Source organism: Meles meles, chromosome 12 (genome assembly GCF_922984935.1).
Source record: "Meles meles chromosome 12, mMelMel3.1 paternal haplotype, whole genome shotgun sequence".
Lineage (NCBI taxonomy): Eukaryota > Metazoa > Chordata > Mammalia > Carnivora > Mustelidae > Meles > Meles meles.
Window position 1 is genome coordinate 13,153,195 of NC_060077.1, and position 20,784 is coordinate 13,173,978.

At 52.0% G+C, this 20,784-nt stretch overlaps 1 protein-coding gene across 5 annotated transcripts in view; it reads right to left on the bottom strand.

Annotated features, from left to right (window-relative positions):
- Window positions 1-19,400, bottom strand: part of CAMKK2 (calcium/calmodulin dependent protein kinase kinase 2) — a 49,340-nt gene extending 29,940 nt beyond the window's left edge. For all 5 annotated transcript variants that reach the window (XM_046024398.1, XM_046024395.1, XM_046024396.1 and 2 more), the window contains exons 1-2: window positions 19,320-19,400; window positions 1,643-2,130 (exon numbers count right to left, since the gene is read on the bottom strand). In XM_046024398.1, coding sequence (XP_045880354.1) covers window positions 1,643-2,089 — 447 coding nt within the window. In that variant the 5' untranslated portion in view covers window positions 2,090-2,130; window positions 19,320-19,400. The remainder of the gene's footprint in view (window positions 1-1,642; window positions 2,131-19,319) is intronic.
- Window positions 19,401-20,784: the final 1,384 nt, after the last annotated feature.

Consider the following 20,784-nt stretch of genomic DNA (forward strand, 5'->3'; position numbering starts at 1 on the left):
TTATAAATGGACAGCTCGGTGGCAATGTCTCAGGCTGCAAAACTGCATTTCCCAACCTCTCTTACATCTAGGAGTGGCCACACTATGTTCTGGGTAGCAGGAGAAGGCAGAAGTTGTTGGGTAGAGTTTCCAGGAAAAAGGACTGACTGAGAGAGCAGATGACTTTTGCTCTTCTTCCCTGCTCCTTCTTCCTGCCTGGAATGAAGCTGTGAGGGCTATAGTCACAGCAGCCATCTTGAGACCATGAGATTTTAAGGACAAAAACAACAGGACCACCACACAGGTCCCAAATGCCTACCTTCAGATTTATTTTACATGATAAATAAGCCCTATTATGTTAAAGCCACTGCTATGGCAGTATATCTTTCTCTCTCTAGGCTGACTCAAATCTAACCAAAATAAACCCAAACTCCCCTGTTGCCACAGTGCTCCTCACACGGGCCCTATTCTTCATCTAGCTGAAGCCCTGAGTACCTTTCCCCCACATCCTACCTTCTACCCCTGGGCTTTTGCTCACACTGCGCATTCCCCTGCAGTGAACTCTCTGTGTATACCCATCTCCAATTATGAAAGTCCTACCCAGCCCTCAAAATATGGTTAAATACCGGCCCCTTTAAAAAGCCATTCTCAATATCCATGCTTCTCCCAATTAAATTCATTCATTCCTTCAATATTTTTGTGCTCCTACTATGTGCAAGGTACTGTGCCAGGCGCTGGGAACGTGATGGTGGACAGGACTGTTCCTTCTGAGCTTACATTCTAGCTGGGGAGACAGGCCAAAAACAACTCATCAGACACACAGATAATCAGATGGTGATGAGTGTCACTAACAGGGTGACAGGGGAGATGGGCTGGGGGCTGAAGGGGCTTACAGGGTGTGGTCAGAGAGGCCCTTCACAGGAGGAGACATTTGAGTTGAAACTTGGCTGTCAAGAGGAGACAGCCCTGCAAAGACAGGGGGTGGGGGGCCCAAGCAGAGAGGACAGCAGGGGGTAAAGGCCTAATGGAGGGAACGGGCGTGGATATCTGAGGAATACAAAGGCAATGCGGACAGAGCCCTGTGAGCTGGCAGCAGAGAGGCAGGAGATAGGGTGGGAGAGGGGGAAGGGGCAGAGCCCTCAGGGCCTGGTGAGCCCTAGTGGGGCTCTAAGTTCTAACCTACCTCCCAGAAGTTTCCAGTAAGGATCAAATGAGAAATTTACACACAGTGCAGAGAGAGAGCAGTGCCTGGTCCCCTGCTGCTGGACCGGAGGCTTCTCACTGACCGCCATCCCCAGCCAAACTCCAACCACCAACACCTGAATCTCCGACAGACGTTCCCTGTGGCCCCAGTTAAACACCTACCCCCAGCAGCCCTCACCAGCAACTGCCGGGAGTCAGGACGAAAAGCCCAGCTCCCTTGGCCCCCAGGCAGGATAACTCTGAGGTACAGAACTTTCGACAGGTCACACAGGGCTCCCCAGAGATGGAGCCCCAGTTGTGTATGGCGACAAACAGTTCCCTCAGGCACTTTTTGTTGACATCCTTCTCTTCTACCCTCATGTCCCACCCCCACCTGGGCTTCCTGGGGTCATCTCCCAAATGAACGTTCTGGAACAGTGCCGTCTAACAGAGTACCCCGCGGGCTGGCTAGCTCACACACCTGCATGCCGGTGATGGAGACGTGGTGGGACTCCACCGTGGGCCTCCGGGGCAGCCGCGGCGACGACTGTGGGGAACCCACCGGCGAGTGGGGCAGGGCCGCGTAGACACAGCGTCCGTTCGCGTCCAGCTGGGACCGCTCCTGCAGAGAGAGCTTGCGACTGCACAGCTGGGGCCGGGCCTCGGACCCAGAGCCGGAGACGTCGAGGGGCCCATCTCGGCCGTGGGCCTCCAGGGGTCGGTCCCGGGCCAGGCCTCGGTCCACCACGCAGCCTGGCTCACACTCGGTGACCACGATGAAGGACTCCATGCCCAGGCGGATGCTCAGGGACGAGAGGCCCTGCAGGGCTTCACAGGGCTTCTGGCCTTCGCTGTCGCCGCCGCCCCCCAGCTCATCCTGGAGGGCGGCCGGATCGCTGCTGGGCTGGCTAGAGACGCATGATGACATGGTGCGCGTGCCCAGGCACTCCCATCCGGCAGCAGCGCCACCTGCAGAGAGAGGAAGGGTCAGTGGCCCGAGGCGGGCAGGGCAGGGCAGGGCAGGGGAAGCCGGCTGCAGCTCCCAGCGCGGTGGGGACCTCATTCCCCTCTCCAGTTGACATCCTTAAAAAGTCTTGCACAACATGATGTGATCTTAAGTCTATACAGAAGAGCCTACTCCACATTTCCTTATTTGAAAAGCCCCTCCTCACACACAGACGAATTCCAAACTCTATCTCTGCAGGAACCCCAAAATAGAGTAAGCCTGCCCCCTACAGAGGCGGCAGCTACTTCCAGCTCAAGCTGATTGTTGCTAAACTGGGATGTGGGCCTAGAACTGCCTGTTCCCCCCCCCCACCACCTTTTTTTTTTTTTTACATATTTATTATTTAATGTTTTCCTAGTTCAGCACCCTAGTTGGTGCGTGCCAGGCATAAGGCAAACAGGAAGTGAAAAGGCTGACATCGGAGCACCTGGCTGGCTTGGTTGGCAGAGCATGCAACTTTTGATCTCAGGGTTGTGAGTTCAAGCCCCACAATAGGAGTTTAAAAAAAAAAACAGGGGCGCCTGGGTGGCTCAGTGGGTTAAGCCACTGCCTTTGGCTCAGGTCATGATCTCAGGGTCCTGGGATCGAGTCCCGCATCGGGCTCTCTGCTCAGCGGGGAGCCTGCTTCCCTCTCTCTCTCTCTGCCTGCCTCTCTGCCTAGTTGTGATTTCTCTCTGTCAAATAAATAAATAAAATCTTTAAAAAACAAAAACAAAAACAAAAAAACAGGTTGACATCAAATAGTTTTTTGAGGTGGTTCCTCAAAAATCCTAAACGGAGAATGACCACATGACCCAGCAATTCTGTTTCTGGGTACACACTCCAATAGTACTATTCACCATAACCAAAAGGGAAAACAATGTACACGTCCAACAGTTGAATGGATAAGCAGAATGTGGTCTAAAAACAATGAAATATTATTCAGCCATTAAAGGAATGAAGTCCTGACACCTGCTACAATCCAGACAAACCTCAAAAATATGCTAAGTGAAGGAAGCCAGACCCCAAAGATCACGTACGTATAATTCTCTTTATTTGCAATTTCTAGAATAGGCAAATCCATAGAAACAGAAAGCAGATTAGTGGTTGTCTAGGACTGAGAAAGTGCTGGGGAGAATGGGAGTGACTGCTGATGGGTACAGGGTCTCCTGGGGTGGTGACCATGTTCTGGAATTAAACAGACATAGCGAGGGCATAAAATTCTCAATGTACTAAGTACTGCTGAAGTGTTCATTTTTAAGTGGTGAAGTTCATGTTATGAGAATTTATTTTTTTTAAGATTTTATTTATTTATTTGACAGAGAGAGAGAGAGATCACAAGTAGGCAGAGATGCGGGGGGGGGGGTGGGGGGGCGGGGGGCCGAAGCAGGCTCCCTGCTGAGCAGAGAGCCCGATGCAGGGCTCGATCCCAGGACACTGAGATCATGACCTGAGCTGAAGGCAGAGGCCTTAACCCACTGAGCCACCCAGGTGCCCCCTTTTTTTTTTAAGATTTTATTTATTTATTTGACAGAGAGAGAAAGAGAGAGATCACAAGTAGGCAGAGATGCGGGGGGGGGGGGGGGGGGGGGAAGCAGGCTCCCTGCTGAGCAGAGAGCCCGATGCAGGGCTCGATCCCAGGACCCTGAGATCATGACCTGAGCCAAAGGCAGAGGCTTAAACCACTGAGCCACCCAGGCGCCCCATGTTATGTGAATTAAAAAAAAAAAAAAAAAAAAAAAAGTTGACACTTCCTCAGACTGTCAATTCCTTCCGTTTCTGGGACAGATTATTAACCTTTGGTTCGTGTGTTTGACAAATTCTGCTGGACAAATGTCACAGGTGCCACTAGGATTCAGGAAGTACATCCACAGATGCTAACAGTGGCAGCCCCGGACTGATCACCCACATCACAAAGGTGCCAGGCAAACAGTGGTGCTGAGTACAGAGATTTTATGAATGAACAAAAGGACATCTCTTTATGACACTGTGTGGCAGTGAGAGGATAGAGAGGAAGATGGGAGCAGAAAGTCGGTGCTTCCTGGAGGAGCTGGGTGAGGGGCAGAGAAATGCCACTTGCCTTCTTGGGATCATCCTGTAAGAGGTATTTATGGCACAGTTTCTGTGTCCAGCAATCTGGACAGTAACGTAGGTGGATGGGGTCCGTGCTCTTGCGGAGGAGGGAAAGATGAATGGGAAAAACATTAACAAAATCACTGCAGCATCCTGGGTACAATTTATGAAGAAGGACTTCAAGATAAAAGAGCAACAAAGAAACCCATCAAGATACTCAGCCTTGTCTACGGCCATACCACCCTGACTGCGCCCGATCTCGTCTGATCTCGGAAGCTAAGCAGGGTCGGGCCTGGTTAGTACTTGGATGGAAGATACTCAGCCTTAGCTACAGTAAGAGAAGGGCAAGTTTAAATTACAATGAAATGGTCTGGTGGGTCCTCCAAAAGCTAACTGCAGTGAATGACCATAGGATCCAGCACCTGCTCTCCCAGATATGTACCCAAAGAATGAAGTTAGGATCCAAATGGATACATATACACCCTTGGTCCTGACAGCACTGTTAACAGTCAGAAGGTGGAAACAAGTGTCCATCAACTGTGAATGACTAAAAGAATGTGTTCCAGGGACGCCTGAGTGGCTCAGTTGGTTAAGCGGCTGCCTTCGGCTCAGGTCATGATCCCAGTGTCCTGGGATCAAGTCCCATATCGGGCTCCTTGCTCGGCGGGGAGCCTGCCTCTCCCTCTGCCTCTGCCTACCTCTCTGCCTACTTGTGATCTTTCTCTATCTGTCTCTCTCTCTCTGACAAATAAATAAATAAATAAATAAATAAATAAATAAAATGAAATGAAATCTTTAAAAAAGAAATTTAAAAAAAAGATGTGTTCTATCCATATAATGGACTATTAATAAGCCATAAGAAGGAATAAAGTTTCGACACATGCTACACCATGGATGAACTCTAAAAACATGCTAAGTGAAACAAGCCAGATGTTAAAGGACAAATACTGGATGCTGCAATGGTATGAGTCAGGACCTAGAACAGACAACATCATACAGACAGAAAAGAGGCTGACCAGGGACCGGGGGAGAGGGGACCAGGGAATCACTGTTTAAGGGGCACAGAGTTCAGTCTGGAGTGATGAAAGAGTCCCGGGGTGCCTGGGTGGCTCAGTGAGTTGAAGCCTCTGCCTTCGGCTCAGGTCATGATCCCGGGGTCCTGGGATCAAGCCCTTCGTCGGGCTCTCTGCTCGGTGGGGAGCCTGCTTCCTCTTCTCTCTCTGTCTGCCTCTCTGCCTACTTGTGATCTCTGTCTGACAAATAAATAAATGAAATCTTTAAAAAAAAAAAAAAAAGAAAAGAAAAAGTCCTGGAAAACAGATAGTGGTGACAGGTGAACACCACTGTGAACGTCATTAATGCCACTAAATGGTGAAAGTGGTAAATTTTGTTATGTATATTTTACCAAAGTTAACATAATAATAATAAAACTATTAGGAATTACTACTTTTTCAACTATCAGATTGGCAGCGACAAAAAGTATAATCGTAGCACTATTTTGGTGAGGCTATGGGGAGTCTGAATTGGTACCATCCTCATGAAAGGAAAGTCACCGATATCTAACGAAATTCCAAAGCATATACCCTTGACTTAGCAATTCCACGCCTGAGTCTTCCTTCATCCTACAGACAACCTCACACATGTGAAAAATGATGTATTCTGGTAGTATGGTTTGAAATGACCATCCACAGGGGACTGAGTAAATAAGATTATGCATGTATCTCAGGAGAAAACCAAGCATTCCGTTGAGCCTACACAATCTGGTATGAATTAGCTCTAAGACACGCCGTCACATGGAAAAAACAGAGCATTAGTATGTTGCTGTTTTGGCGTAAGGGGAAAAAGGCCCTATATGTGAAAGAAACTGTACATGCAACAGCGTATTTCCAAAAAGATATTCAAGAAAATGGTTAACAGGGGCCTCCAGAGAAAACAAGTGGTTTGCAGAAGTAGGCAGACAGGGTGGGAAGGACTAATATTCTACTGGGTACCATGTGCAAATAGTAATTCTTCAGAAATGAACTCTTTTATTAAAAACAAAAAAGATTTTATCTATTTGAGAGAGAGAATGAGAGAGCATGAAAGTGGGGCGGGTCCGAGGGAGACGCAGACTCCCCCCGGAACAGGGAGCCGGATGTGGGACTCAATCCTGGAACTCCTGGATCACGACCTGAGCCAAAGGCAGTTGCTTAACCAACTGAGCCACCCAGGGGCCCCATGAACTCTTTTTTTTTTAATATTTTATTTTTGGGGCATCACGCCCCCTGTCAGGTTCCCTGCTCGGTGGGGAGTCTTCACCACCATCTGTTCCTGCGTGCGCGCACGCGCGCACTCAGGTACACGCACCCCCGCTTTTCAAATAGATAAAATCTTTTTTTTTTTTTTAAGATTTTATTTATTTGACAAGAGATCACAAGTAGGCAGAGAGGCAGGTAGAGAGAGAGGGGGAAGCAGGCTCATCGCTGAACAGAGAGCCCCATGTGGGGCTCTATCCCCGAACCCTGGGATCATGACCTGAGCGGAAGGCTTTAACCCACTGAGCCACCTAGGCGCCCCTAAAAAATTTATTTTAAAGTCGTCTCTAGGGGCGCCTGGGTGGCTCAGTGGCTTAAAGCCTCTGCCTTCAGTTCGGGTCATGATCCCAGGGTGCTGGGATCCAGCCCCCCATTGGGCTCTCTGCTCAGGAGGGAGCCTGCTTCCTCCTCTCTCTCTCTCTCTCTCTGCCTGCCTCTCTGCCTACTTGTGATCTCTCTCTGTCAAATAAATAAATAAAATCTTTTAAAAAAAAGTCATCTCTACACTCAACGTGGGGCTCGAACTCACAACCCTGACATCAAGAACCACACACTCTACCAAATGAGCTGACCAGGTGCCCCCAGAAATGATTCTTTAAAGAACGAAGGTAACTATAACCCTGGTAGGAGTTAGGATAATAAACCTAGAGGGCTGAGGAAGGAGGAAGAGGAGGAGGCAGCTGGTCCCACTCCTATTCCTCTATCCCACCCTTACCGTGTCTGAGAAAGAAATCATTAACTGTGTTCAGGGCTGCCTGTCCAGATCACTGAAAGAATCCAACCCAAGTTCAAGGTTCTCTGTGGCCCAGCTTGTTATGTTATGCATAACATAACATTGAACTGCCTCCCCCCCAAAATCTTTAAAAAAAAAGTAGGTACACAAATGACTCTGTAAGTACAAATGAGGAGAAACCAAGACCAGGAAAGGAAAAGCAGGGCCCTTGAAGCTCCATTGCTTGGACTGGCCAATACAAATGACTTAGCTTCCCTCAGCCTCAGTTTTCTTATCTATAAAATGGGCAGTCACCTGACAGCCATGAGGATTAAATGAGCTAAGCACACAGTGTCATGTCTCGTACATGGTCACATGCTCAAAAAGCTATTTTTTCGATAACTACCTATCGAATGCCTATGACGTGCCAGGCTGGGTTCCAGAATGTTCCTATGAGGTACTGATATCCAAGCCATCCAACGTACTCTCCTGTGGGTTCCATCACTCTGGCTACAGGGGCCTGCCGCCCCCAGGGCAAGAGGGGGCAGCTCCAGTGGCCTGTCCTCCTCCCATAGCCACCTCTGACAGGGCTGCAGAGTTCCTGAAAAGAAAACTAGTCTGGCAGCACCTGAGAAAGTTAATGGAGAATTTTTTTCTTGCCAAGAAAAAAACAATTGCTTATCGATCTTCACTCCAGGCCAAGGACACCAAGCCATCTGCCCCCAGCAAAGCTGCTTTTAATCAGTCTCCTTGACAAGCTGGCGTCTGGGCCTTGAGGAGGCCTTGAGGAGGCAGGGCGGAGATGACCGCCTCTATGCTAGAGGGGCAAATGTGTCCCAGTCTCAGAAAAGAGGGCCCAGACCTCAGTGTCCCGGTTCTCCAGCAAGGCCTGAGAGCCAAGCCAGACATTCTGCCAGGCATGAGGGCGGGGGCCAGGGGGAGTGGGGGGAGTCTTCCACCTCTAACCCCTACAGAGTCCAAGCCAGGGTTCCAATGGATCTGGGGCCACAGACCCTACAAGGTCACAGGCTCCATAAGGATCTGATGAAACCCATCAACACTCTGCCCAGGAGAAAAAAATCCTACAAAGACAATGGTTTGCCTAACAGCAGCACTTAGCTGAGCACTTATCCCACTTATTACACCAAGTATGGCTAAACATTCTGCCCGAATCATTTGGTCCCCACCAGCCCTCTGCAAGGGAAGGACAGCTAAGGGTGCCACTTGGGGGGTAGTGAGGGGCCCTTTCTGCAAAACTGTTTGTGTTTCAATGCGAAGAGCCCTCTCCCTTGAGCTTCCTGCCTGAAATCTGTGTCCTCTCCCTGCCCCTGAAGCCTTCCCCATCCCCCCAGGGCTGGCAGCCCCAAGCTCCCCCACCTCTCACAGGGCAGCTCAACAGAGCCACCAGACCCTTCCTGAAGCAGATGGACCAGGCTCCGTGCCAGGATGAAGGGAACACTCCTTCCTCTGCCAGGAAGCCAAGTGGCACAGACCTCTAGAAAGCGTGCTCCCATTTCCTGGGGGCTGTTTCCAACCTGTGCCTGTTCACCAAACGCAGAGGCGCCACAGGACCAGCCAGCAAGCAGCCAGCAAGCGTGGCAGGGACATCCCCCAACTCCAGACTCACCCTGCAAGCGGTTCCCTGAGCTCCCGGGTACCATGGGATAACAAAGGGGCCCCGGACAATGTCCTCCCTGGGATAACAGGCTTGGCCAGACACATCCTCTAACGTGGGGAAACTGAGGCCCAGGGAGGTCCTAAAGGAAATTCACTCACCCATTTGTTCTTTAAGGTAATTACTAAGGACCTACTATGTGGCAGATTAAAAAAAAACAGATGTGGTTTCTTAAAAGTAGGTACATGGGGGTGGGCGGCGCCTGGGCAGCTCAGTTGGGCATAATCCTTCAGTTCAGGTCATGATCCCAGGGTCCTGGGATAGAGCCCTGCATTGGGCTCCCTGCTCCCCGGGAAGCCTGCTTCTCCCTCTCCCACTCCCCCTGCTTGTGTTCCTGCTCTCGCTCTGTGCCAAATTAGGGAAAAAAAAAAAAGGTAGGTACATGGGGTGCCTGGGTGGTGCCGTCATTTGAGCATCTGACTCTCGATTTCAGCTGAGGTCATGATCTCAGGATCCTGAGGTTAAGCCCTCACTGGATCTGTGCTCAGTATGGAGTCCACTTGAGATTGTCTCCCTCTCCTTCTGCCCCTCCCCCTGCACATGCGCTCTCTCTCCCCTCCCGCCCTCCCTCTCTGTAAAATAAAAAACAAAATCTTAAAAAAAAAGTAGGTACACAAATGACTCTGTAAGTACAAACGAGGAGAAACCAAGACCAGATAAAACAGAAGATAGGGGACACCTGGATGGCTGAGTGGGTTAAACAGCCAAGTCCTGATTTCGGCTCAAGTCATGATCTCAGGGTCCTGGGAGCCCAATATAGGGCTCCGCGCTCACGGGGAGTCTGCTTGAGGATTTTCTCTCTCTTCCTGCTCGTACTCTCGATCTCTCAAAAATCAATCAATCAATCTTAAAAACAGAGAAAGAGAGAGAAAAGAGGGGCCCACTTTAGATCGGGATGGGGGGAGGGGCAGGTCAAGGAAGGCCTCGATTCAGGAGGGGTAGGTAGGTGCTGAGGGGGCAGGGCCTTGTTCCAGGAGGAGTGAGCTTCTGAGAAGGCCCTGAGCCAGAGAAGACGTGGGGGAGTGGAGGGAACAGAAAGAAGCACCACCCCCTCCTCCCCAGACTGGAGGCATGTGAGTGTGAGCTGAGTGTGAGCGTGAGTGTCAGCACGTGGAAGGTGTGTGCAAAGGAAGCTGGAGGGGCTGGAGGACAGAGCTTTGTAGGGAAAGTTGATGGAGAACTCAAAGGGCAACCCAGGGCAGAGTCCCAGGGACCCCACTAGGCACCTGTTACAGATTGAACTGGCCCCCCAAAAAGATATGCTGGAGTCATAACCCCAGGACCTCAGAATGGAATTTTATTTGGAAGAGAGGGTCTTTACAGCAGTAATCAAGTTGCAGTGAGGTCACTAAGGGTGGGTCCTAATCGAATTTGAGTGGTGGTCTGTATAAAAAGGGGAAAATCTGGGCGCCTGGGTGGCTCAGTGGGTTAAAGCCTCTGCCTTCAGCTCAGGTCATGATCCCAGGGTCCTGGGATCAAGTCCCACATCAGGCTCTCTGCTCGGTGGGGAGCCTGCTTCCTCCTCTCTCTCTGCCTGCTTCTCTGCCTACTTGAGATCTGTCTGTCAAATAAATAAATAAAATCTTTAAAAAAAAGGGGGAGGGGGAATCTGGACCCAGAGACAGATCCACATAGGGAAGAACACAGGGGAATGTGGGAGCAGAGATCTGGTGCTGCCCTGTCGAGCCAAGGAATGCCAAAGACGGCCAGCAAGCCAGCAGAAGCCCAGAGAGGAGCAGAACAGATTCTTCCTCCCGGTGCTTGACCTAGGGCTTCTGGCCTCCACAACCGTGAGCGGCTCCAGTTCTGCCGTTGAAGCCCCCCCCCCAACCCCACCACCCCGTCTGCGGACCATCCACCCAGCAACCCTAGCAAGCGAACACAGCTCCCGCCCATCCACAGAAACCAGCTGCCTCAAGGCCACCGATGACAGGTGTTTCCCAAAGGAGAAGCGGGAGACCTGGGGGGCTTGGCGGGACTGGCCTACACAGCACTAAGGTTTGATGCCAGCGGAAACACTCCAGATTCCAGCCCTGGCCCAGCCAAACAGTCTTACCCCTTCCGTGACACCAACCCTTACAAATGTCTCTCCTCGAGCACTCTTTGTTTGGAGGCATGGAACCCGACTGTCTCCCCAGAGACAAACGCCCTCCCTTGGCATAGGGCAGGAGCGATAATGCCGGTTTCAGCTTAGCATGCACAGACCCCGTCCCTGTCATAGTCCCGAGAGCAACAAGGTGGCAAGTGGTGACTCAGGGGTCAACTGCCCAGGCCTACCCTGTGTCTAAAACTATTTGAATGAAATGTCAACATCTCAAGGCCAGGACATTTCTGAATCAAGGCAAAATTTCCAGTCTCTTGAGGTCCTGGGCACTCCAACAGCACTGGGCCTGTATTCTCTCCCAGCAACAATTCACTGCAGCTTTGGACAGGAAATACAGTTGCCTGCATACGACAGTCCTTGCCGCCACTACCATCACCATCCCCCACAAACACAGCCTCCCCCACACCAAGGACAGGCTGAGTGCATGTCACGCGCCTGCCCCCTTTTCCCACAGCTCCTGCCCTATCTCACCCCTCCAAGCCCTGCTTGGAGATGCATCAGATGTCCGTGCTAAACAGGGCACACTTCAGGGGTCACCTACTCTAACCACTTCAATTCACCAATTAGAAAAATGAACATTCAGGAAGATTTACTGATTTGTCCCAAGGTAAGCAGTGGTTCCAGGAAAAGGTAAAACTGGTCTGAGTTTTTCAAGAAGGGCTAAAATTTACAACCACAGCCTTCCTTGCAAGGTTCACGTACAGGATCCTAGATAAAGTCCGGGCTAGGCAAAATCCCTAACAAAGGGGAGCATACAGCCCATTCCTTAGACTTCCTAAAACCTCAATCTGCTTGAGAGGGGAGCATGAAGACATAAGATCTTAGGATGGTCAGCGAAGAAATGCATAGGATTTGGAGATATCAGCCTGACTTAACTTGTGAGAGCCATGGCTTTGCCTTTCTTGTTTATGGATCAACTCCAGGACCTAGAACTTTCCAGAACACTGCTGACACTCAGTAAATACTGGCTAGAGCCGGTTGTTTCTATCACTCATCCCAAGGTTGCTCAGAAGTTTTCTTTAGTTGGCTTAGAATCTATATTCCTTTAGGCCAATAACCCAATAACAGCAGTCTGATTTACATCTGGGAAACCATTCTTTCTTGTGAAAGGTGACTCCGCAGAGCTTGACTGTACCATCAACTTCAGGGTTTCCCATATGACTTGAGCCTGATTAATGAGGCATGAATTGCTCTGGTCGAGATCTGATACAAGAGTAGGCATGTGACTCAAGTCAGACCACCACATCTCATTCTAGGATTTGGCTTAAGGATTGAGAATGTCTCTTTCTGTGAAACTTGGAGCAATAAGGATGTATTTCTAGACTTATTGGGGGCTGGGAAGAAGCCTGCCCTAGAATGAAGTCGACAAAGAAGAGAAGCAACAGACAGAGAAGAACTGAGGCCCAAAGACACTGTCGGAGTACAGGATCCAGCCATGCCTGAAGCCCATATATACCAGAAGCTTTTAACTACATGAGCCCATTTTTGCTTAAGTTAGTTTGTGATTGGTTTTCTGTCACTTACAACCCAGGGTCCTGACTGACAGAAGACGCAGAGCTGATTGACAGAAAAGCCTCTCCACTAAACTCCCTATCAGATCAACACTTCCCTACACCATAAGGCTCTCCAACCAGACCAAAGTGCCAGGCAGCCGCAGGTCCCCCGGTGACCCACACAGCCTTCACCTTGACATTGAGGCAAAAACCAGAACTTCAAAAGACCTTCTTTTTCTTTTTTCTCCTCTTTAATCTTAAAGAAAAAAAAAAATCAAGGCTGGGGAAAGGAAGGGCCAATGAACAGGGCAGAGTGAAGTCAAGATAGCGACCAGACCTTTGATACAAGAAATGCATCAAGGTGGCAGTGGCCATGTCAGCGTTAGATGGCAGCCAGGCCCCTGCAGCTCTTGCCAAGTGCCAGGCTCTGTTCCGAGCACTCTGCATGTATCATCTCATTTAACTGTCAGAACAACTTTGTGGGTCAGGTACGCTTAACATGCTTATTTCACTGATGAGGAAACTGAGGCAGAGTCAGAGTGACTTGCCCACAATCACACAGCGCTTTGGGAAAGCACAGGTGTAAACCAAAGGCCCCTGGTGATGAAGGGCATGTCCCTTCTCCTGCACACAGCAAATGCTCCCTGAAGGGACGCTGTTGCCAGGAAAGCACTTCCATGGCTAGCAAGTTCAAGTCCCTCACCTGGCTTGAATTTATATTAAAACAAAACCTTTATCTCTAATCCCACCGTGCTAACTTTACTCTTTCCATCCTCCTCTCTAACTCCTGTCCACATGCATCACTTTTCACAAGACTTAAATAAAGCAAAGCGTGCACAGAATTTCACGTCCTTGCTTACATGTATGCAAAGAATGTGTGCACGCTCCCAAGGCTTTCATCACCGGCACAGGGCTGCCCATGGAGTTGCTCAGACCCAGAGGGGTGAGGTGGCCTCCACAAGGGAGCCCAGCAGGTCCCGGACTAGGCCAGGGTGAGAACCAGAGGTTCTGAACCCTGCAGCCCCATGTCACCTGGGGGACAGGACACCTACAGAGCAAGGAGCTCCAGTGTCTTGCTTGGAGGTTACTGTTCGGTTAATAAGAAGTACGGAGTGGGGGAAGCCCCCCCATTCATGCAGTCAAGCATCTAAAAGCCAGGTGCACCCCAGTGGGCCCCATCTTGAACAGAAGGAAGCGTGAGTGGGTGGATGGGTGTGAAGCAGGTGTGGGTGGGGGCTACCTGGAAAGAGAGGCAGGAACCATCTTCCTTCTTTCCCCCTCTCCCACTCAACATTTCAGGGAACCAAAGAAAGGGGCAGAGTAACAACTAGAATTTGAGTTTGTAATGAAAAGAAGTAACAATTTGAAACAAATGAAGAAGTAACTCAGACTCCAACATTCCCCAGCCTGGCAAGTGGGAGACAGAGAGGACCAGCCTCGGATCCCCAGGCATCCCAGCCCTCCCTACCCACGGCCCTTCTCCTACCCTCTTCCCTCCCTCTGCAGCCTCCCGCACAAAGCACCCCAGACAGGGGCAAGGAGGGGCTGGGAACCGGCTCTGCCTCTGAGGGACCAACCCCGTCCCCCACACCTGGACACAGAACCTGGTAGAATTGTCTGAAATGAATCTAAATAAAAATCCCTTTCCATCAGGAGCCTCAAAGGCAAAAATCCTAATGCACTTATAAAAACCTCGGATGCAGGTGTTCTTGCTTCCACACCCCGCCCCCACCCAAACCACCGGTTCCCCATTTAAACTTCTCCAGCAGAGGCTTATCTCAAACGCCACCCGCGATGCCCCTCCCCCCACCCATTCACCGCCTACCTCAAGCCCCTGCAGGCAGAGGGGCCAGACCTTGGCCTGGGGAGGGGTAAGGGGGCATCCCTGCCTGGGACCATCCTCTCTCCTCTCCAGGTTGGGATTAGCATTTTTATCTCTGCAACTGCCATCTCTCAACTAATTACAGAAGCCAACGGGATAAAAAGAGACAACATAAAAATAGTTGCTCCGCAGCCTTCAGGATGGGGTGGGGGCGGGGGTACAACAGGCTCTTGGAATTTTCTTTCTCTTCTTTTCAAAGGCGAAGATGCTAGAATTGTTTATCTTTCCCAAACCACTCCCGTAAGAGTTCACAGCCCACTCACTTGGGAGCTCTCCGCGGCCAGGGACCATGTCACAGTGTCCCTCAGCTCCCAGGACAGGGCTTGTCACTATCCCCCAAAAAGTGTGGGCTCAGTTCAGTGACATATCATCAGGGTGCCAGAGCCAGTGCTAAGTGAAACAGGGCGCCTTGCTCTGCCCTGTTTCCATCCGGCCTTCCAAAAAACACGAGCCAGTCAAAAAAACAAAATTTGGCTTTTCTCTACGCTTAAAATGTTTCATAATTGAAGAAAAAAGTTCAGCAGCACCACTACCAAAACGACAGAAACAGAAAACACGGGCAGCTGAAATCACTCCTTCCCCATTTTGGTCATGAATATCCCCGGGCAGGGAATGCTAGGGCATTCCCCGCAAGGGACATCGCCCACCTCCTCTGAAATATACCCAATTTTTCACTGTGTTGAGGAAGGGATCCAATCAGAGAAGAAAGGAAAAAATAATCACTTAAAATCTTATTTTTCAGAGAGTTAAAAAACCATAACCTCCTGAAGAGAGATTCTATTCTATGAGAAAATGGGCATCATTTGCCATCATATGGAGGTCAAAGTAAACTCGAGAGCTCAGGATTAGAAGGTATGCCAGGAAACTAGACAAATCCCAGGGGCCTGGACCTTGATTTTCTCATCTGTAAAATGGAGCCGCTGCAGCCCAGCCAGGGGGTAACTCTGGCATCCATCTTCTATATGAACGCTGGCTCACAGACAGCGCTCCCAAAGACCCTGTTCTCCCCTCCTCTCTGTTCCACCTACTCAGCTGTCAAAGGGAAGGCGCTAAGGGGCTGCTCTTTTCTGGGCTTCCTCCCAGCTCCGGGTTCACTAGGCTTCTGATTTCCTCCATGGCAGGCATTTCTGGCCAAGCTGTCAGGAGACTGCGCTGACCCCACGCCTGGCCACAAAGTTAGGGCTCCATCTGTCTGGGGAGGCTTTCTCTACTTTGTGGATTTACTTACCTGGAAAAAGTCTCACAAAAATACATGCCAAAAGATGACACGTGGGCCTTGCGTCTAACAAATCACCATCATTGAAGAAATGGAACCGAATGAAATCCACACTCTCCCTGAAAAATCACACGGCACCCCTGTGCATTGAGCCTGGAGGCACCGGGCTTTGGAAGGAAGCAGGATTCTTGTGGCAGAGCTGGGGAGGGCCCAAGATGGAGGGAGTCCTGAAAACCCTGTTCCTGGGAACTGTTCCCCAACTGAATTTCAAGACCCTTCCTTCCAACACCTTCTGTCTGCCAACAGAGTGACAAAGTACCATCCCAGACCCAGAGGTTCATTAACTGGCCTCTGAGGAAGCAGAGGTATGCACGAAGTGGCCTTAAGAAACCCTCATAGTGGTGGGGCACCTGGGTGGCTCAGTGGGTTAAGGCCTCTGCCTTCGGCTCAGGTCATGATCTTAGGGTCCTGGGATCGAGCCCCACATCGGGCTCTCTGCTCCGCGGGGAGCCTGCTTCCTCCTCTCTCCTTACTCGTGATCTCTCTCTGTCAAATAAATAAATCTTTAAAAAAAAAAAAAACCCTCATAGTGGAAACCACCCAGGGTCCACCAACTGATGAATGGATAAACAAAATGGGGTCTATCCATACAAGGGAATACTACTCAGCCACAGAAGAGAAGTACGCATATACTTTACAGCATGGGTGAACCTCGGAAACATTTCGCTCCAAGAAAGACAAGCCAGACACGAAAGGTCACATATTAACAGGTCCATAAAGGAACCAGCACAGCTGAAAGAAGAAAAGACCATTCCAGGAGAGGAATGCAATTTCCTTCACTTCCAAGAAAGAAGGCGCAGAAATGAGGGAGAAGGCCAAGACGGCACCCTGGAGCCAGGAGTGCCTTAACCCCACCCCCCCCAGGGTCCTGCAGCCCAAAGGGGAGGAGCTGACTGGAGAGCAAAACATCCAGGGAAAAATAGCAACACAAGGCCCTCTGACCCAAAGGACAATCTGAAACAGCATTTGCCCCAAATCTCCAGGATCAGGAAAGGAAGTAAAAACTCAAGGCTTTCCCGTTACCAGAAGGTGGGATGAAGAAAGGTTGCGATTGACCCTAACCAAGTTCAAGTACTCTGCCTGTCTGAGCCCTTCCGTTAAATGAGTTCATGATGGGATGAGCACGACTCTGCAACCCACATTAAAATCTGAGCCAAACGCCTTGAAAATAGGCTTGGCCTGCCCCACCCAGCAGCCCATCTTGGATGAAGGTTGAGGTTCTCAAGGAGGAAACTCTTAGGTGACTGCAGAAAATTCCCGCTGCTAGGTCAGACCCTTCCCCTCCCACTCCCATGCAATCTTTTTTTTTTTTTTTTTGAAGATTTTATTTATTTGACAGAGATCAGCAAGTAGGTAGAGAGGCAGGCAGAGAGAGAGAGAGAGAGAGAGAGAGGAGGAAGCAGGCTCCCTGCTGAGCAGAGAGCCCAATGGGGGGCTCGATCCCAGGGTCCTGGGATCGTGACCTGAGCCGAAGGCAGAGGCTTTAAACCACTGAGCCATACAGGTGACCCTCTCTTTTTTTTTTTTAGCTCGTCCCTTAAGGCTTAGCACAAACACCATCTCTTTCTGGGAGCCTCCTGAATTTATACCAGCAAGAAGAGATTTCTCCAGAAACTCCATCGCCCTCTGCTTCCTTCATTCCCAGCACACTTACTCCTCCTGGTGTGTTTCAATACGGACACTCCTGGCATTCAGGGCAGGGCAATTCTTCATGCCTGGCATGGATCTGGCCTGTTTGCCAGACATTTTGCATCCTTGGCTCCTGCCTACCAAAGCCAGAAGTGCTCAACATCACTTTGACAACCAAAAGTCACCAGGCACTTTTCCAAATGCTTGCCAGGAAGGTGCGGCTGCCCCTGGTGAGAGCTATTGCAGAGTTATTGGTGAATATATTTGGCCACTAGCCCACTAACAACCTGGAAGCAAAGACAAGTCAATACGCATCAGTACCATGCCCGCTTAGCTCTGTGTCCTCCTAAGCTTAGTAAACAATTCTGGGTCCCTCAAAAAGCTGAGGGCAGCCTTGCAAGGGACCCTGATGTAAGAGAGGTGGTAAAGTGCATAGGCTCAAGGGCCTGACAGGCCTGGTTTGCTGTGTGACCCTGGGCAAGCTGCTTAACCTCTCTGATCCTCTATAGAATGCAGCTAACTCCAAGCAACAATGCAGGATTGTTTCCACCCTTGATCTCCTCATCTCTACAATGGGAGTAAACATTTCTGCCTCTAGGATTTTGGTAGGCATTACATGAGATAATAAATGCAACACATAGCACAGTGTTTGGAGGCTCATCAAATGATGGCTATTACTTTTTATGACAAAAATACACTGTGCTCTCACTAGGAATAGCTGCTTTCTACATAGGAAGGGCTTAAATTGAGCAATCTGGAAGGAGGTGCCAGGGCTCATCACAAAGCTGCATCTGCCTAGCACGAACACTGTTTATTCTTAAATTGCATGTTTTTGTGGGGTGGTTTGGGAGGCGGGGGGTGGGGGGGGTCACTCCCCCCAAAACCCTCCCCTTGGTGCTGCCCCTACCTCCCCGAGAACATGACAGCCTATGGGGACAGAGAGCTATCATCTTCTCTCTCCCCTGGGGGCAGGGCTAGGAGAGGGGTGTGGTAAATGACGGTACCATTCTAGGGGACATGGAGTTTCTATCTCTAGGACTGTAGGGACTTCCAGATTAAAGTTACCTTTAAGGAAGTGGACACTGCATGTCCCACTTCAGGCCAGCGAGCCCCTCTCTTACTGAGGGCACTGAGTTCCCAGCCCCCTCCCCAAACGGTATCCCTCCACCCCAAACTTCTGATGGAGACAGGAGAGGCTAAGGTGCAACCTCCCTCAGGCCAAGTGAGAGCAGCAAAGCGGCTGGCAGAGCTGTGAAAACACCCCGCTTCCCAAACTGGGCAGCGCAGAGATGGGGGGAGCCAGGAGGAGCTCGAGGCTGGACAGGGTGGCATTCCAGGCACCAAGACCCAATGCTTACGGGGCTGGGCCCAGACTCCCCGCGTCCCCAACATTCAAGCAGAGGGTGCCGGTGAAGGCACCTCTCCGCACTGAGTCCTGCGGTCCGGAGGTAAATTTAGGTCAAAAGGACTAGCCAGCGAGGTTCCGAAGGGCGGAGGCAGAGAGGCAAAGGTCCCCAGGCCCCGCAACTGCTGGTCCAGGGTCCTGCCCCCTGGTGTCGGTCCCACCCACCAGGGCCTGGGTTTGCCCCCAAGATAAGCGGGGTGCGGGAGTGGGGTGCTCAGAGGCCGGCGGCCCTCTTTTTCCCTGCACTCTGTAGCTTTCCCCACCTGTCAAACGCGAGAGGGTGGGCCTAGGCCGCCTCCAAGATCCTCGACTGCCCCGGCCCCAGTGACAGCGGTTCCAAACTCCCGGACCGCCCCTGCCACCCCCAGCCGGGCGCGGCCCGGCCAAGGAGGCCACTCCAAGGCCCCAGGCGCTCCGAGGACGCGGGGGAAGGGGCGCCCGGGGGCCGGGTCTCCCCACGTGGCGGGGCGTGGGGCGCCGCACGTGGGGTCCTCTCAGCGGAGGGAACCTGGGGCCGGCCTCAGGGCTTTGTCTGCAACCCCAGCAGCTGTCCCCCGCCCCGACAGGGCGAGGGCGCCCGGGACTGCGGCGCTGTGTCCCCGGCCCGCGGCCCCGCTCCCGTCACCTCACCTGGGCTCCGCGCCTCCGCCGCCGCCGCCGCCGCCGCCGCCTCCCGCGCTCTGCGCCCCCGGCTCGGCTCTGCCCCGCTCAGCGCGGCCGCGCGCTCCTCTCCGCGGCCCCAGACGGCGCGCAGGGGGTGGGGCGGGGGCGGGAGGAGCCGCCGGGTCCCGGCTGGGGCGCGACGCCGCCGCGGGCTGCGCAGGGATTGGCCGCGGCCGCTGGAAACCCGGGCGGAGCCGCCCTCGGCGCGGCCCCGCCGGCTCGGCCTCGCGCGGGGGAGGGAGGGGAGGCGGGAGCCGGTGGAGACGAAAGTAGCGGAGAGGCGGCGGGGTGGAGAAAGGAAAAGAAAGGGGAGGAGGCGAAGGCTAGGGGAAGTGAGGTGGGGCCGGGAGCGGCCGCCCGAGGCCACCGAGCCGGGAGGACGGGGGAGACCCGGCGCGCGCGGGAGCACGGACTGCTGCGCGGCAACTTTGCCTCCGCCCGCAGCGCGCACCTGCCCCGGTTCTCCGCGCGGCGGCTGCGGCACCCTCCGGCAGGCCGGACGCGCCGGCAGCGCTCGCTTTGTTTGGCCAAACGAGGGGGACTGCAGGGCGGCGGCTGACTCGCGGAAAGTTCCCCCAGCCTGCGGGACAGCCGGGGTCCCGCCTAGCGGCCGGGCTTCCGTCCCAGGGCTGCTGCCTCTGCACCAGGCGCCGGGCGGGGGATGCGGCCTAGATTTCGGGTCGCCACCCATTCGGGGAAACCCCTTTCCTCACCAGCCTCCCCACTGACCACTACTCAGGGCCCGCCCTGAAGGCTGGGGAACCGTGTTCCTTTCCCAACCCCCACTCCACGCGGATGTACCAAACTACACGAACCCCAGTGAAGTTCTGGCTTGTCCCCAGGACTACTTAGATGCTCTTTGTGGAATACATCTTCTTTTTCACAAGCATTCTACCCCTTTGAGGCGCCCTCCTTTGCTGGCGCCTTAAGAATGTGTTTAGTCCCCCAGCTGGGTAACGGTATTGCAGGGGGAGGGAGAGAGGAGACCCCAAAGGCTGCCTGACCCGCAGACCTTAGATGGTTTCGAAACCCAGTCCTGACCCAAAAGGTCAGTGTACACCCAGTCGGTGTATCGCTGACCCTGCCAAGGAGCCAAAAGGGATTAGAGTCCACAGGGGAGTCAGGGGCCAAAGCAATTAAAGGTTCAAAGTCCTCTTGTACTGGGTGGATTTCCAGTCCCCTTCAGTTTATTTAGTATTTCCATGCTGCAGGGGTGCTCACCGACAATTCGGAGCTTTCAACCAGATGACCACCATTTCTGATGTGACTCATCATGCATGCTTTTTTTCTCTCTTTCTCTCTTTCTTTCTTTTTTTGTAATAGGAAAAGCCCGGAAACAACTTTCCTAAATGTTCATGGGGGGGATGGATAAACAAAAGGTATAATGGCCATTTGATTCGCTCTATTTGTACACACACGTGGGAAGATCCCC